The sequence below is a fragment of the Pseudoliparis swirei genome, unplaced genomic scaffold, assembly GCF_029220125.1.
Source record: "Pseudoliparis swirei isolate HS2019 ecotype Mariana Trench unplaced genomic scaffold, NWPU_hadal_v1 hadal_74, whole genome shotgun sequence".
Lineage (NCBI taxonomy): Eukaryota > Metazoa > Chordata > Actinopteri > Perciformes > Liparidae > Pseudoliparis > Pseudoliparis swirei.
Genome location: NW_026613310.1, coordinates 5,001 through 16,495, shown reverse-complemented (window position 1 = coordinate 16,495; position 11,495 = coordinate 5,001). Strand labels below are relative to the sequence as shown.

Below are 11,495 nucleotides of genomic sequence, written 5' to 3'. Positions count from 1 at the left end.
TGACCCAGAGTACGGATACACGCCGGGGTCACTCTGACCCCGACCTGGGTCACTCTGACCCAGAGCTGGGTCTTTTTGACCCAGAGGACAGGGGTAGAGGGCCTGTAATTCACACATGTACGTGTATATACAGTTACGCGGGTCAGATTGACCCGAGGACAACGGGAGGGGCACGTGGGATTCAACTCGGGTCTTTCTGACCCAGAGTACAGATACACGCCGGGGTCACTCTGACCCAGACCTGGGTCACTCTGACCCAGAGCTGGGTCTTTTTGACCCAGAGGACAGGGGTAGAGGCTTGTAATTCACATATGTACGTTTATCTACAGTTACGAGGGTCAGATTGACCCGAGGGCAACGGGAGGGTTAAGAGCATAAAAAAATGAACATACAGCTTTGAGGCAGAAAAGTGATCAAAGCATCAGGTATTCATGTAAATATCATGACACTTGTAAATCCTGTGTCCTAAGACACATAATATGGTGGAAAATCTGTATTCTTTCAGAGAATCCACTTTTAGTCTCTGTGCATGCTGGAAATCAGTTTAACCCTCGTGTTGCCTTTACTCGGAAATCATACACCCTGCGTCCTGGGGTCAAACTGGAGCCTTGCGCACACACAAACACACACAAACACACACAACTACACACACACACACACACACACACACAACCACACGCACACAACCACACACACACACGTTTTAGTCCCGAGGACAACGGCAGAGGCGATAGAGGGGACCCTAAGCATCGGCACACGTCGGGCAGTATGTCAGCGTGCAGCCCTTGCAGATGTACTTGTTGCACCCGTTGCACACGGTGTATGTTTTAGAGTCCTTCTTCCAGGGGCAGATCTGACACCTCTTTCGCTTACTGGCCACCCCGCGCGGCACGGCGGCGGCGGCGGCGGTCTCGGAGGACAAGGTCTCGGAGGACAAGGTCTCGGAGGAGGAGGCCGAGGCTTCGCACGCTCCTGCGGCGGCGGCGGCGGCGGCGTCAGAGGAGGAGGAGGAGGACTCGGAGGAGGCCACCCGGGCAGCTTTGACGACAATGGCGGCGGACGCCTCCGTGCGCGGCAGACGCTTCCGCCTCTCCATGAACGGATAGGCGAGCGCCTTTCCCAGCAGCTCGAGAAACACCCTCCTCTTGTTGCGTTTGCCGGGCATCCAGTCGGGGTGGACCTCTCGCCATATCACAAAGGCGTCGTAGGCAGACACGTCGAGCATGTTGTGGAAGACGACCAGGGGCCAGCGGGCGGTCATCCTTCGGCAGCTGTAGGTCCCGACGACCTTGTCGAGGTTGTCCACGCCGCCCTTGTTGCGGTTGTAGTCCAGGACGACGAGGGGCTTGGCGTCGGCGCGGTCGCTGACGTCGCCCCGCGCGTGCTTGGTGCTCAGGAGGACCACGTTTTTTTTGCCGCTCTTTTTCGGCAGGTAGGAGACGAGCGTGGCGTCGGGCGTGAAGGCAAACATTGACGAAAAGACGGGTCTCTGGCCGCACGCGAGCAGCGCGGCCGGCAGCTCGGGCTTGTTCTTTCTCACCGTGCCGACCACGGTGTTGTTCCTGAGCAGGAGCAGCCGCGCGAGTTCGTAGGAGGTGAAGAAATTGTCGCACGTGACGTTGCGCCCCGTCAGGCCCTCGGTCACGTCGAGCACGACCCTCGTGCCCAGATTCTTTTCCGGTCGTCCGCCGCTGGGCTTGCCGGTGTAGATTTGCATCTTCCACGCGTAGCTGGACCTGGCGTCGCAGGCCACCCACGACTTGATGCTGTATTTCGCGGGCTTGCTGGGCATGTACTGCCTGAAAGGACACCGGCCTGGCGGACGAGAGCGTGCGAGAGAGAGAGAGAGGATTATTATTATTATTATTACTATTATTACCACCACCACCACCACCACCACCACCGTCGCCATCATCATCAAAAGCAGAGCCGGCGGCGGCGGGCGGCCAAACGGTATACCTCTGAAGGGAACCAGTTGCTCGTCCACCGTCACTTCGGGGCCCGGGTCGTAGAGGAGCGGCAGGCGCGCCACCCACGCTTCCCAGACCTCCCTCACGGCCGCCAGTTTGTCGGTCGCGCGTCTCTCGCCTCGCGTCTCGCGGTCGTCAAAGCGCAGCAGTCTCGACCACGAGTGAAAGCGTTTGAGCGGCATCGTGGCGCGGAAAACGGCCCTGCCGCTCTCGGCGTCCCACAGACTGGAGAGGGCCTCGCCCCGGGACCTGTACACGCCCGCCAAGATCAGCAGGCCCATGTAGGCGCGCAGGTCGGTCTCGTCCATCCCTTTCCAGCCGTCGCCGTATTTTCGCGAGCCCTCCAGATTGGTCATCTCCAGGACGATCCTTTCCACGGCCGGCGTGACAAACATGCGGAACGTCGAGGCCGCGTCCCGGGCGTGCGACTTTGCGTACGCCGTGGGCCCCCGGAGCGAAGGCGGGCGCGGCGATTCCGGGCGTCCCGCTCTGTCGTACGGCGTCGAGGACCACGATATTTCACCGTTTTTCGACAGCAAGGTCCGTCTTTTGCCTCGAGAAGCGGCGGCGGCGGCTGCGGCGGCGGCGTCTGCTGCTTCTTCTTCTTCTTCATCGACTTCTTCATCTACTTCTTCTTCTTCGTCTACTTCTTCGTCTTCTTCTTCTTCTACTTCTTTGTCTACTTCTTCTACTTCTTTGTCTACTTCTACTTCTTCTTCTACTTCTTTGTCTACTTCTACTTCTTCTTCTACTTCTTTGTCTACTTCTACTTCTTCTTCTACTTCTTCTTTGTCTTCTTCTTCGTCTTCTTCTCCTTCTCCTCCTCCTCCTCCTCTTCATGACGGTTGACGGACCAACATTTCGACATCCTGAATTCTGGGGAAACGACTCGCGGTCGCAATGGATTTGGCAGAGCGGCGGTCCTCTCCTCCACCGCTACAGCCTTCTCGTTCTCGTTTGTATCGTTCCGTTCCTCCGGGTCCTACTCCCGAAGAGGACGCGTCGGCGAAACGAGGCGCCGCCGCCGCCATGTCTTTGAGGCGAGGACGACCGCGAGGACGACCGCGACCGCTACCGCCTTTTTCTCGCGCTTCTTCTTCTTCTTCTTCTTCTCCTCGTCCTTCTCGTTCCGTCTCTCCGGTTCCTACTCCCGAAGGGGACGCGTCGCGCGCCGGGTCGACGACCCGACCGTCGGCGAAACGAGGCACCGTCGCGACGTCTTTGAGGCGAGGACGACCGCGAGGACGACCGCGACTGCTACCGCCTTTTTCTCGCGCTTCTTCTTCTTCTTCTTCTTCTCCTCCTCGTTCGTCTCGTTCCGTTTCTCAGGGTCCTACTCCCGAAGGGGACGCGTCGCGCGCCGGGTCGACGACCCGACCGTCGGCGAAACGAGGCGCCGTCGCGACGTCTTTGAGGCGAGGACGACCGCGAGGACGACCGCTAGGACGACCGCTACCGCGTTCTTCTAATGACGGCGAAGCGTCCACCAGCATTTCGACAATCTGACTTCTGGTGAATCTACGCGCCGTCATGATGACTTTTGGCAACGGCAGCAATAGGAGCGGCAGGCGGCAGCGAGCAGGAGCAGAGGCGAACAAACAGCAGGAGCAGAGGCGAGCAGAGGCAGTAGCAGCAGCAGCAGCAGCAGAGGCGGCGGCACACCACCGGGCACCAAAGACGGCGTTAGTAGTACGCGTCGTCGTCGTCTACACGTCGAGTCGTTATTTTGACCCGAGGGGACGACGCGAGTACGGAACGTTACGTATCGCGGCGTGCGAGTCGGCGGTGCGCGGGCGCTCGGGAGCGGGAACTGTTACCGGAGAAGGAAAAAGAGCCGAGGTCTGCGTGTGCGTGCGTGCGTGCGTGCGCGTGCGTCTTTGCTTGTAACGCTGCAGGTGATGACCAAATGAAATAAACGCAAGTTTCAAACAACAACAACCACAAGTCCTGTGTCCTGTGATCCTATTTCTCCCCGCGTCAATCTTTTTGCATTTCACGTGAACCGGGAACGTATTCGGCGACGCAATGTTGTGCCGCCGCCGCCGCCTCCGGCGACGTCCGACGTGTGGGAAAGACGTTATTATTATTATTAAAAAGGTGGTTTTCATTATTGTGCAGAAATAAAGTGGTGACGGTGCACGCGTGTAGACGTTTCTGATTAACGGTTTAGCAGAGCGACGGCCCGGTTGGGAAGAAGCCGTTTCCTGTGTGTATGCTTGGGGTTTTTTTTGTTTTGTGTTTTCTTCCACGTGTGTCGGGTGTGGTTTTTACGGAGTTTACGGTGGTGCTCTGTAGCGCCTACCGAAAGGGACGAGTCGGAACGGCTTGTGTGTTGGGGTGCGAATGATCTGCAGTTATCTTTCCAGCCCGCAGCCGCCGCCCGCAGACTCTGGAGGTGTACAAGTCCAGGATGGATGGAGGGCGGGCCTGCGTGCGTGTGGCCGGCCATCCAAGTACTAACCAGGCCCGACTCTGCTTAGCTTCCGAGATCTGACGAGATCGGGCGTCACCAGACTGGTGTGGCCGTAGGCAATATTTACTCCCACACGTAGCTTTTTTAAATCTCTAAATAAGTTTTGTTTTTCATAATAAATTTAAAATAAAAATATCTTATTCATAATTTTTCTCAAATGATAAAACTGCAACGTCCACTGCGTTTTGGAGGAATAAGTTAAAGAGCTTACAGCACCTGGTATTCCCAGGCGGTCTCCCATCCAAGTACTAACCAGGCCCGACTCTGCTTAGCTTCCGAGATCTGACGAGATCGGGCGTCACCAGACTGGTGTGGCCGTAGGCAATATTTACTCCCACACGTAGCTTTTTTAAATCTCTAAATAAGTTTTGTTTTTCATAATAAATTTAAAATAAAAATATCTTATTCATAATTTTTCTCAAATGATAAAACTGCAACGTCCACTGCCTTTTGGAGGAATAAGTTAAAGAGCTTACAGCACCTGGTATTCCCAGGCGGTCTCCCATCCAAGTACTAACCAGGCCCGACTCTGCTTAGCTTCCGAGATCTGACGAGATCGGGCGTCACCAGACTGGTGTGGCCGTAGGCAATATTTACTCCCACACGTAGCTTTTTTAAATCTCTAAATAAGTTTTGTTTTTCATAATAAATTTAAAATAAAAATATCTTATTCATAATTTTTCTCAAATGATAAAACTGCAACGTCCACTGCGTTTTGGAGGAATAAGTTAAAGAGCTTACAGCACCTGGTATTCCCAGGCGGTCTCCCATCCAAGTACTAACCAGGCCCGACTCTCGACTCTGCTTAGCTTCCGAGATCTGACGAGATCGGGCGTCACCAGACTGGTGTGGCCGTAGGCAATATTTACTCCCACACGTAGCTTTTTTAAATCTCTCAATAAGTTTTGTTTTCATAATAATGTAATAATATAAATATCGTATTCATAATTTTTCTCAAATGATAAAACTGCAACGTCCACTGCCTTTTGGAGGAATAAGTTAAAGAGCTTACAGCACCTGGTATTCCCAGGCGGTCTCCCATCCAAGTACTAACCAGGCCCGACTCTGCTTAGCTTCCAAGATCTGACGAGATCGGGCGTCACCAGACTGGTGTGGCCGTAGGCAATATTTACTCCCACACGTAGCTTTTAAAATCTCTAAATAAGTTTTGTTTTTCATAATAAATTTAAAATAAAAATATCTTATTCATAATTTTTCTCAAATGATAAAACTGCAACGTCCACTGCGTTTTGGAGGAATAAGTTAAAGAGCTTACAGCACCTGGTATTCCCAGGCGGTCTCCCATCCAAGTACTAACCAGGCCCGACTCTGCTTAGCTTCCGAGATCTGACGAGACGTCACCAGACTGGTGTGGCCGTAGGCAATATTTACTCCCACACGTAGCTTTTTTAAATCTCTAAATAAGTTTTGTTTTTCATAATAAATTTAAAATAAAAATATCTTATTCATAATTTTTCTCAAATGATAAAACTGCAACGTCCACTGCGTTTTGGAGGAATAAGTTAAAGAGCTTACAGCACCTGGTATCCCATCCAAGTACTAACCAGGCCCGACTCTGCTTAGCTTCGAGAGATCTGGAGATCGGGGGCCACCAGACTGGGCAATATTTACTCCCACACGTAGCTTTTTTAAATCTCTAAATAAGTTTTGTTTTTCATAATAATTTAATAATATAAATATCTTATTCATAATTTTTCTCAAATGATAAAACTGCAACGTCCACTGCGTTTTGGAGGAATAAGTTAAAGAGCTTACAGCACCTGGTATTCCCAGGCGGTCTCCCATCCAAGTACTAACCAGGCCTGACTCTGCTTAGCTTCCGATGGGCGTCACCAGACTGGGTGGGCCGTAGGCAATATTTACTTTTTAAATCGCGTCACGAGATCAGACTGATGTGGCCGTAGGCAATTTTTACTCCCACAAGTAGCTTTTTAAAATCTCTAAATAAGTTTTCTCTTTCATAATAAATTTAAAATAAAAATATCTTATTCATAATTTTTCTCAAATGATAAAACTGCAACGTCCACTTCCTTTTGGAGGAATAAGTTAAAGAGCTTACAGCACCTGGTATTCCCAGGCGGTCTCCCATCCAAGTACTAACCAGGCCCGACTCTGCTTAGCTTCCGAGATCTGACGAGATCGGGCGTCACCAGACTGGTGTGGCCGTAGGCAATATTTACTCCCACACGTAGCTTTTTTAAATCTCTAAATAAGTTTTGTTTTCATAATAAATTTAAAACAAAATATCTTATTCATAATTTTTCTCAAATGATAAAACTGCAACGTCCACTGCCTTTTGGAGGAATAAGTTAAAGAGCTTACAGCACCTGGTATTCCCAGGCGGTCTCCCATCCAAGTACTAACCAGGCCCGACTCTGCTTAGCTTCCGAGATCTGTCGAGATCGGGCGTCACCAGACTGGTATGGCTGTAGGCAATATTTACTCCCACACGTAGCTTTTTTAAATCTCTAAATAAGTTTTGTTTTTCATAATAAATTTAAAATAAAAATATCTTATTCATGATTTTTCTCAAATGATAAAACTGCAACGTCCACTGCGTTTTGGAGGAATAAGTTAAGAGCTTACAGCACCTGGTATTCCCAGGCGGTCTCCCATCCAAGTACTAACCAGGCCCGACTCTGCTTAGCTTCCGAGATCTGACGAGATCGGGCCACCAGACTGGTGTGGCCGTAGGCAATATTTACTCCCACACGTAGCTTTTTTAAATCTCTAAATAAGTTTTGTTTTTCATAATAAACTTAAAATAAAAATATCTTATTCATAATTTTTCTCAAATGATAAAACTGCAACGTCCACTGACTTTTGGAGGAATAAGTTAAAGAGCTTACAGCACCTGGTATTCCCAGGCGGTCTCCCATCCAAGTACTAACCAGGCCTCTCTGCTGCTTCGATCTCTCTGGCGAGATCGGTCCACCAGACTGGTGTGGCCGTAGGCAATATTTACTCCACGTAGCTTTTTAAAATCTCTAAATAAGTTTTGTTTTTCATAATAAATTTAAAATAAAAATATCTTATTCATAATTTTTCTCAAATGATAAAACTACTCCACTGCGTTTTGGAGGAATAAGTTAAAGAGCTTACAGCACCTGGTATTCCCAGGCGGTCTCCCATCAAGTACTAACCAGGCCCGACTCTTGCTTAGCTCGAGATCTGAGGAGATCGGGCGTCACCAGACTGGTGTGGCCGTAGGCAATATTTACTCCCACGTAGCTTTTTTAAATCTCTAAATAAGTTTTGTTTTTCATAATAATTTAAAATATAAATATCTTATTCAGAATTTTTCTCAAATGATAAAACTGCAACGTCCACTGCGTTTTGGAGGAATAAGTTTAAGAGCTTACAGCACCTGGTATTCCCAGGCGGTCTCCCATCCAAGTACTAACCAGGCCCGACTCTGCTTAGCTTCCGAGATGGATCGGGCGGCACCAGACTGGTGTGGCCGTAGGCAACATTTACTCCCACACGTAGCTTTTTTAAATCTCTCAATAAGTTTTGTTTTTCATAATAAATTTATTAAAAAAATATCTTATTCATATTTTTTCTCAAATGATAAAACTGCAACGTCCACTGCCTTTTGGAGGAATAAGTTAAAGAGCTTACAGCACCTGGTATTCCCAGGCGGTCTCCCATCCAAATACTAACCAGGCCCGACTCTGCTTAGCTTCCGAGATCTGACGAGATCGGGCGTCACCAGACTGGTGTGGCCGTAGGCAATATTTACTCGCATTTAGCTTTTTTAATCTCTCAATAAGTTTTGTTTTCCATAATAATTTAAAATAAAAATATTTTATTCATAATTTTTCTCAAATGATAAAACTGCAACGTCCACTGCCTTTTGGAGGAATAAGTTAAAGAGCTTACAGCACCTGGTATTCCCAGGCGGTCTCCCATCCAAGTACTAACCAGGCCCGACTCTGCTTAGCTTCCGAGATCTGTCGAGATCGGGCGTCACCAGACTGGTGTGGCCGTAGGCAATATTTACTCCCACGTAGCTTTTTAAATCTCTAAATAAGTTTTGTTTTCATAATAAATTTAATAATATAAATATCTTATTCATAATTTTTCTCAAATGATAAAACTGCAACGTCCACTGCGTTTTGGAGGAATAAGTTAAAGAGCTTACAGCACCTGGTATTCCCAGGCGGTCTCCCATCCAAGTACTAACCAGGCCCGACTCTGCTTAGCTTCCGAGATCTGGCGAGATCGGGCGTCACCAGACTGGTGTGGCCGTAGGCAATATTTACTCCACACGTAGCTTTTAAATCTCTAAATAAGTTTTTTTTTCATAATAAATTTAAAATAAAAATATCTTATTCATAATTTTTCTCAAATGATAAAACTGCAACGTCCACTGCCTTTTGGAGGAATAAGTTAAAGAGCTTACAGCACCTGGTATTCCCAGGCGGTCTCCCATCCAAGTACTAACCAGGCCCGACTCTGCTTAGCTTCCGAGATCTGACGAGATCGGGCGTCACCAGACTGGTGGCCGTAGGCAATATTTACTCCACACGTAGCTTTTTAAATCTCTAAATAAGTTTTGTTCTTCATACTACACTTATAATTAAAATATCTTATTCATAATTTTTCTCAAATGATAAAACTGCAACGTCCACTGCCTTTTGGAGGAATAAGTTAAAGAGCTTACAGCACCTGGTATTCCCAGGCGGTCTCCCATCCAAGTACTAACCAGGCCCGACTCTGCTTAGCTTCCGAGATCTGGCGAGATCGGGCGTCACCAGACTGGTGTGGCCGTAGGCAATATTTACTCCCACACGTAGCTTTTTTTAATCTCTAAATAAGTTTTGTTTTTCATAATAAATTTAAAATAAAATATCTTATTCATAATTTTCTCAAATGATAAAACTGCAACGGAATAAGTTAAAAGCTTACAGCACCTGGTATTCCTAGGCGGTCTACCATCCAAGTACTAACCAGGCCCGACTCTGCTTAGCTTCCGAGATCTGAGGTGGCCGTGCATCGGGCCACCAGACTTGGTGTGGCCGTAGGCAATATTTACTCCCACACGTAGCTTTTTTTAATCTCTAAATAAGTTTTGTTTTCATAATAAATTTAAAATAAAAATATCTTATTCATAATTTTTCTCAAATGATAAAACTGCAACGTCCACTGCCTTTTGGAGGAATAAGTTAAAGAGCTTACAGCACCTGGTATTCCCAGGCGGTCTCCCATCCAAGTACTAACCAGGCCCGACTCTGCTTAGCTTCCGAGATCTGACGAGATCGGGCGTCACCAGACTGGTCTGCCGTAGGCAATATTTACTCCCACACGTAGCTTTTTTAAATCTCTAAATAAGTTTTGTTTTTCATAATAAATTTAAAATAAAAATATCTTATTCATAATTTGTCAAATGATAAAACTGCAACGTCCACTGCGTTTTGGAGGAATAAGTTAAAGAGCTTACAGCACCTGGTATTCCCAGGCGGTCTCCCATCCAAGTACTAACCAGGCCCGACTCTGCTTAGCTTCCGAGATCTGACGAGATCGGGCGTCACCAGACTGGTGTGGCCGTAGGCAATATTTACTCCCACACGTAGCTTTTTAAATCTCTAAATAAGTGTTGTTTCTCATAATAAATTTAAAATAAAATATCTTATTCATAATTTTTCTCAAATGATAAAACTGCAACGTCCACTGCCTTTTGGAGGAATAAGTTAAAGAGCTTACAGCACCTGGTATTCCCAGGCGGTCTCCCATCCAAGTACTAACCAGGCCCGACTCTGCTTAGCTTCCGAGATCTGTCGAGATCGGGCGTCACCAGACTGGTGTGGCCGTAGGCAATATTTACTCCCACACGTAGCTTTTTTAAATCTCTAAATAAGTTTTGTTTTCATAATAAATTTAAATAAAAATATCTTATTCATAATTTTCTCAAATGATAAAACTGCAACGTCCACTGCCTTTTGGAGGAATAAGTTAAAGAGCTTACAGCACCTGGTATTCCCAGGCGGTCTCCCATCCAAGTACTAACCAGGCCCGACTCTGCTTAGCTTCCGAGATCTGGCGAGATCGGGCGTCACCAGACTGGTGTGGCCGTAGGCAATATTTACTCCCACACGTAGCTTTTTTAAATCTCTAAATAAGTTTTGTTTTTCATAATAAACTTAAAATAAAAATATCTTATTCATAATTTTCTCAAATGATAAAACTGCAACGTCCACTGCCTTTTGGAGGAATAAGTTAAAGAGCTTACAGCACCTGGTATTCCCAGGCGGTCTCCCATCCAAGTACTAACCAGGCCCGACTCTGCTTAGCTTCCGAGATCTGGCGAGATCGGGCGTCACCAGACTGGTGTGGCCGTAGGCAATATTTACTCCCACACGTAGCTTTTTTAAATCTCTAAATAAGTTTTGTTTTTCATAATAAATTTAAAATAAAATATCTTATTCATAATTTTTCTCAAATGATAAAACTGCAACGTCCACTGCCTTTTGTGGAGGAATAAGTTAAGAGCTTACAGCACCTGGTATTCCCAGGCGGTCTCCCATCCAAGTACTAACCAGGCCCGACTCTGCTTAGCTTCCGAGATCTGACGAGATCGGGCGTCACCAGACTGGTGTGGCCGTAGGCAATATTTACTCCCACGTAGCTTTTTAAATCTCTAAATAAGTTTTGTTTTTCATAATAAATTTAAAATAAAAATATCTTATTCATAATTTTTCTCAAATGATAAAACTGCAACGTCCACTGCCTTTTGGAGGAATAAGTTAAAGAGCTTACAGCACCTGGTATTCCCAGGCGGTCTCCCATCCAAGTACTAACCAGGCCCGACTCTGCTTAGCTTCCGAGATCGGGCGTCACCAGACTGGTGTGGCCGTAGGCAATATTTACTCCCACACGTAGCTTTTTTAAATCTCTCAATAAGTTTTGTTTTTCATAATAATTTAATAATATAAATATCTTATTCATAATTTTTCTCAAATGATAAAACTGCAACGTCCACTGCCTTTTGGAGGAATAAGTTAAAGAGCTTACAGCACCTGGTATTCCCA

General features: G+C 47.1%; 1 protein-coding gene, 16 non-coding genes and 6 pseudogenes across 17 annotated transcripts in view; all 23 read right to left on the bottom strand.

The window, feature by feature from the left end:
- Positions 1-742: 742 nt before the first annotated feature.
- On the bottom strand, positions 743-3,303 carry LOC130191440 (piggyBac transposable element-derived protein 4-like; the record flags this gene model as incomplete). Its single annotated transcript, XM_056411095.1, has 4 exons — positions 743-925; positions 1,007-1,815; positions 1,960-2,516; positions 3,179-3,303. Coding segments are annotated over 4 exons (1,674 nt in total), but the record flags the coding sequence as incomplete, so codon positions are not given.
- Positions 3,304-4,647: 1,344 nt separating this feature from the next.
- LOC130191450 (5S ribosomal RNA) lies at positions 4,648-4,766 on the bottom strand. Its single transcript, XR_008831206.1, has one exon. It is a non-coding gene; the product is annotated as a 5S ribosomal RNA (ribosomal RNA).
- Positions 4,767-4,912: 146 nt separating this feature from the next.
- Positions 4,913-5,031, bottom strand: LOC130191449 (5S ribosomal RNA). Its single transcript, XR_008831205.1, has one exon. It is a non-coding gene; the product is annotated as a 5S ribosomal RNA (ribosomal RNA).
- A 146-nt stretch (positions 5,032-5,177) lies between these two features.
- LOC130191475 (5S ribosomal RNA) lies at positions 5,178-5,303 on the bottom strand (annotated as a pseudogene).
- A 145-nt stretch (positions 5,304-5,448) lies between these two features.
- LOC130191455 (5S ribosomal RNA) lies at positions 5,449-5,567 on the bottom strand. The gene has a single exon (XR_008831210.1). It is a non-coding gene; the product is annotated as a 5S ribosomal RNA (ribosomal RNA).
- A 145-nt stretch (positions 5,568-5,712) lies between these two features.
- On the bottom strand, positions 5,713-5,826 carry LOC130191482 (5S ribosomal RNA; annotated as a pseudogene).
- Positions 5,827-6,516: 690 nt separating this feature from the next.
- LOC130191448 (5S ribosomal RNA) lies at positions 6,517-6,635 on the bottom strand. The gene has a single exon (XR_008831204.1). It is a non-coding gene; the product is annotated as a 5S ribosomal RNA (ribosomal RNA).
- A 144-nt stretch (positions 6,636-6,779) lies between these two features.
- LOC130191452 (5S ribosomal RNA) lies at positions 6,780-6,898 on the bottom strand. The gene has a single exon (XR_008831207.1). It is a non-coding gene; the product is annotated as a 5S ribosomal RNA (ribosomal RNA).
- Positions 6,899-7,043: 145 nt separating this feature from the next.
- Positions 7,044-7,160, bottom strand: LOC130191471 (5S ribosomal RNA; annotated as a pseudogene).
- A 659-nt stretch (positions 7,161-7,819) lies between these two features.
- Positions 7,820-7,932, bottom strand: LOC130191481 (5S ribosomal RNA; annotated as a pseudogene).
- Positions 7,933-8,078: 146 nt separating this feature from the next.
- LOC130191453 (5S ribosomal RNA) lies at positions 8,079-8,197 on the bottom strand. The gene has a single exon (XR_008831208.1). It is a non-coding gene; the product is annotated as a 5S ribosomal RNA (ribosomal RNA).
- Positions 8,198-8,339: 142 nt separating this feature from the next.
- Positions 8,340-8,458, bottom strand: LOC130191459 (5S ribosomal RNA). The gene has a single exon (XR_008831214.1). It is a non-coding gene; the product is annotated as a 5S ribosomal RNA (ribosomal RNA).
- Positions 8,459-8,601: 143 nt separating this feature from the next.
- Positions 8,602-8,720, bottom strand: LOC130191468 (5S ribosomal RNA). The gene has a single exon (XR_008831222.1). It is a non-coding gene; the product is annotated as a 5S ribosomal RNA (ribosomal RNA).
- A 142-nt stretch (positions 8,721-8,862) lies between these two features.
- Positions 8,863-8,979, bottom strand: LOC130191469 (5S ribosomal RNA). The gene has a single exon (XR_008831223.1). It is a non-coding gene; the product is annotated as a 5S ribosomal RNA (ribosomal RNA).
- Positions 8,980-9,123: 144 nt separating this feature from the next.
- LOC130191466 (5S ribosomal RNA) lies at positions 9,124-9,242 on the bottom strand. Its single transcript, XR_008831221.1, has one exon. It is a non-coding gene; the product is annotated as a 5S ribosomal RNA (ribosomal RNA).
- A 396-nt stretch (positions 9,243-9,638) lies between these two features.
- Positions 9,639-9,756, bottom strand: LOC130191472 (5S ribosomal RNA; annotated as a pseudogene).
- A 144-nt stretch (positions 9,757-9,900) lies between these two features.
- Positions 9,901-10,019, bottom strand: LOC130191447 (5S ribosomal RNA). Its single transcript, XR_008831203.1, has one exon. It is a non-coding gene; the product is annotated as a 5S ribosomal RNA (ribosomal RNA).
- Positions 10,020-10,163: 144 nt separating this feature from the next.
- On the bottom strand, positions 10,164-10,282 carry LOC130191458 (5S ribosomal RNA). The gene has a single exon (XR_008831213.1). It is a non-coding gene; the product is annotated as a 5S ribosomal RNA (ribosomal RNA).
- Positions 10,283-10,425: 143 nt separating this feature from the next.
- LOC130191464 (5S ribosomal RNA) lies at positions 10,426-10,544 on the bottom strand. Its single transcript, XR_008831219.1, has one exon. It is a non-coding gene; the product is annotated as a 5S ribosomal RNA (ribosomal RNA).
- A 145-nt stretch (positions 10,545-10,689) lies between these two features.
- Positions 10,690-10,808, bottom strand: LOC130191463 (5S ribosomal RNA). The gene has a single exon (XR_008831218.1). It is a non-coding gene; the product is annotated as a 5S ribosomal RNA (ribosomal RNA).
- Positions 10,809-10,954: 146 nt separating this feature from the next.
- On the bottom strand, positions 10,955-11,073 carry LOC130191446 (5S ribosomal RNA). Its single transcript, XR_008831202.1, has one exon. It is a non-coding gene; the product is annotated as a 5S ribosomal RNA (ribosomal RNA).
- A 143-nt stretch (positions 11,074-11,216) lies between these two features.
- On the bottom strand, positions 11,217-11,325 carry LOC130191480 (5S ribosomal RNA; annotated as a pseudogene).
- A 146-nt stretch (positions 11,326-11,471) lies between these two features.
- LOC130191445 (5S ribosomal RNA) overlaps positions 11,472-11,495 on the bottom strand; it is a 119-nt gene continuing 95 nt past the window's right edge. The window contains exon 1 of the ribosomal RNA XR_008831201.1: positions 11,472-11,495. This exon is cut by the window's right edge and continues 95 nt beyond it. This is a non-coding gene — a ribosomal RNA (5S ribosomal RNA).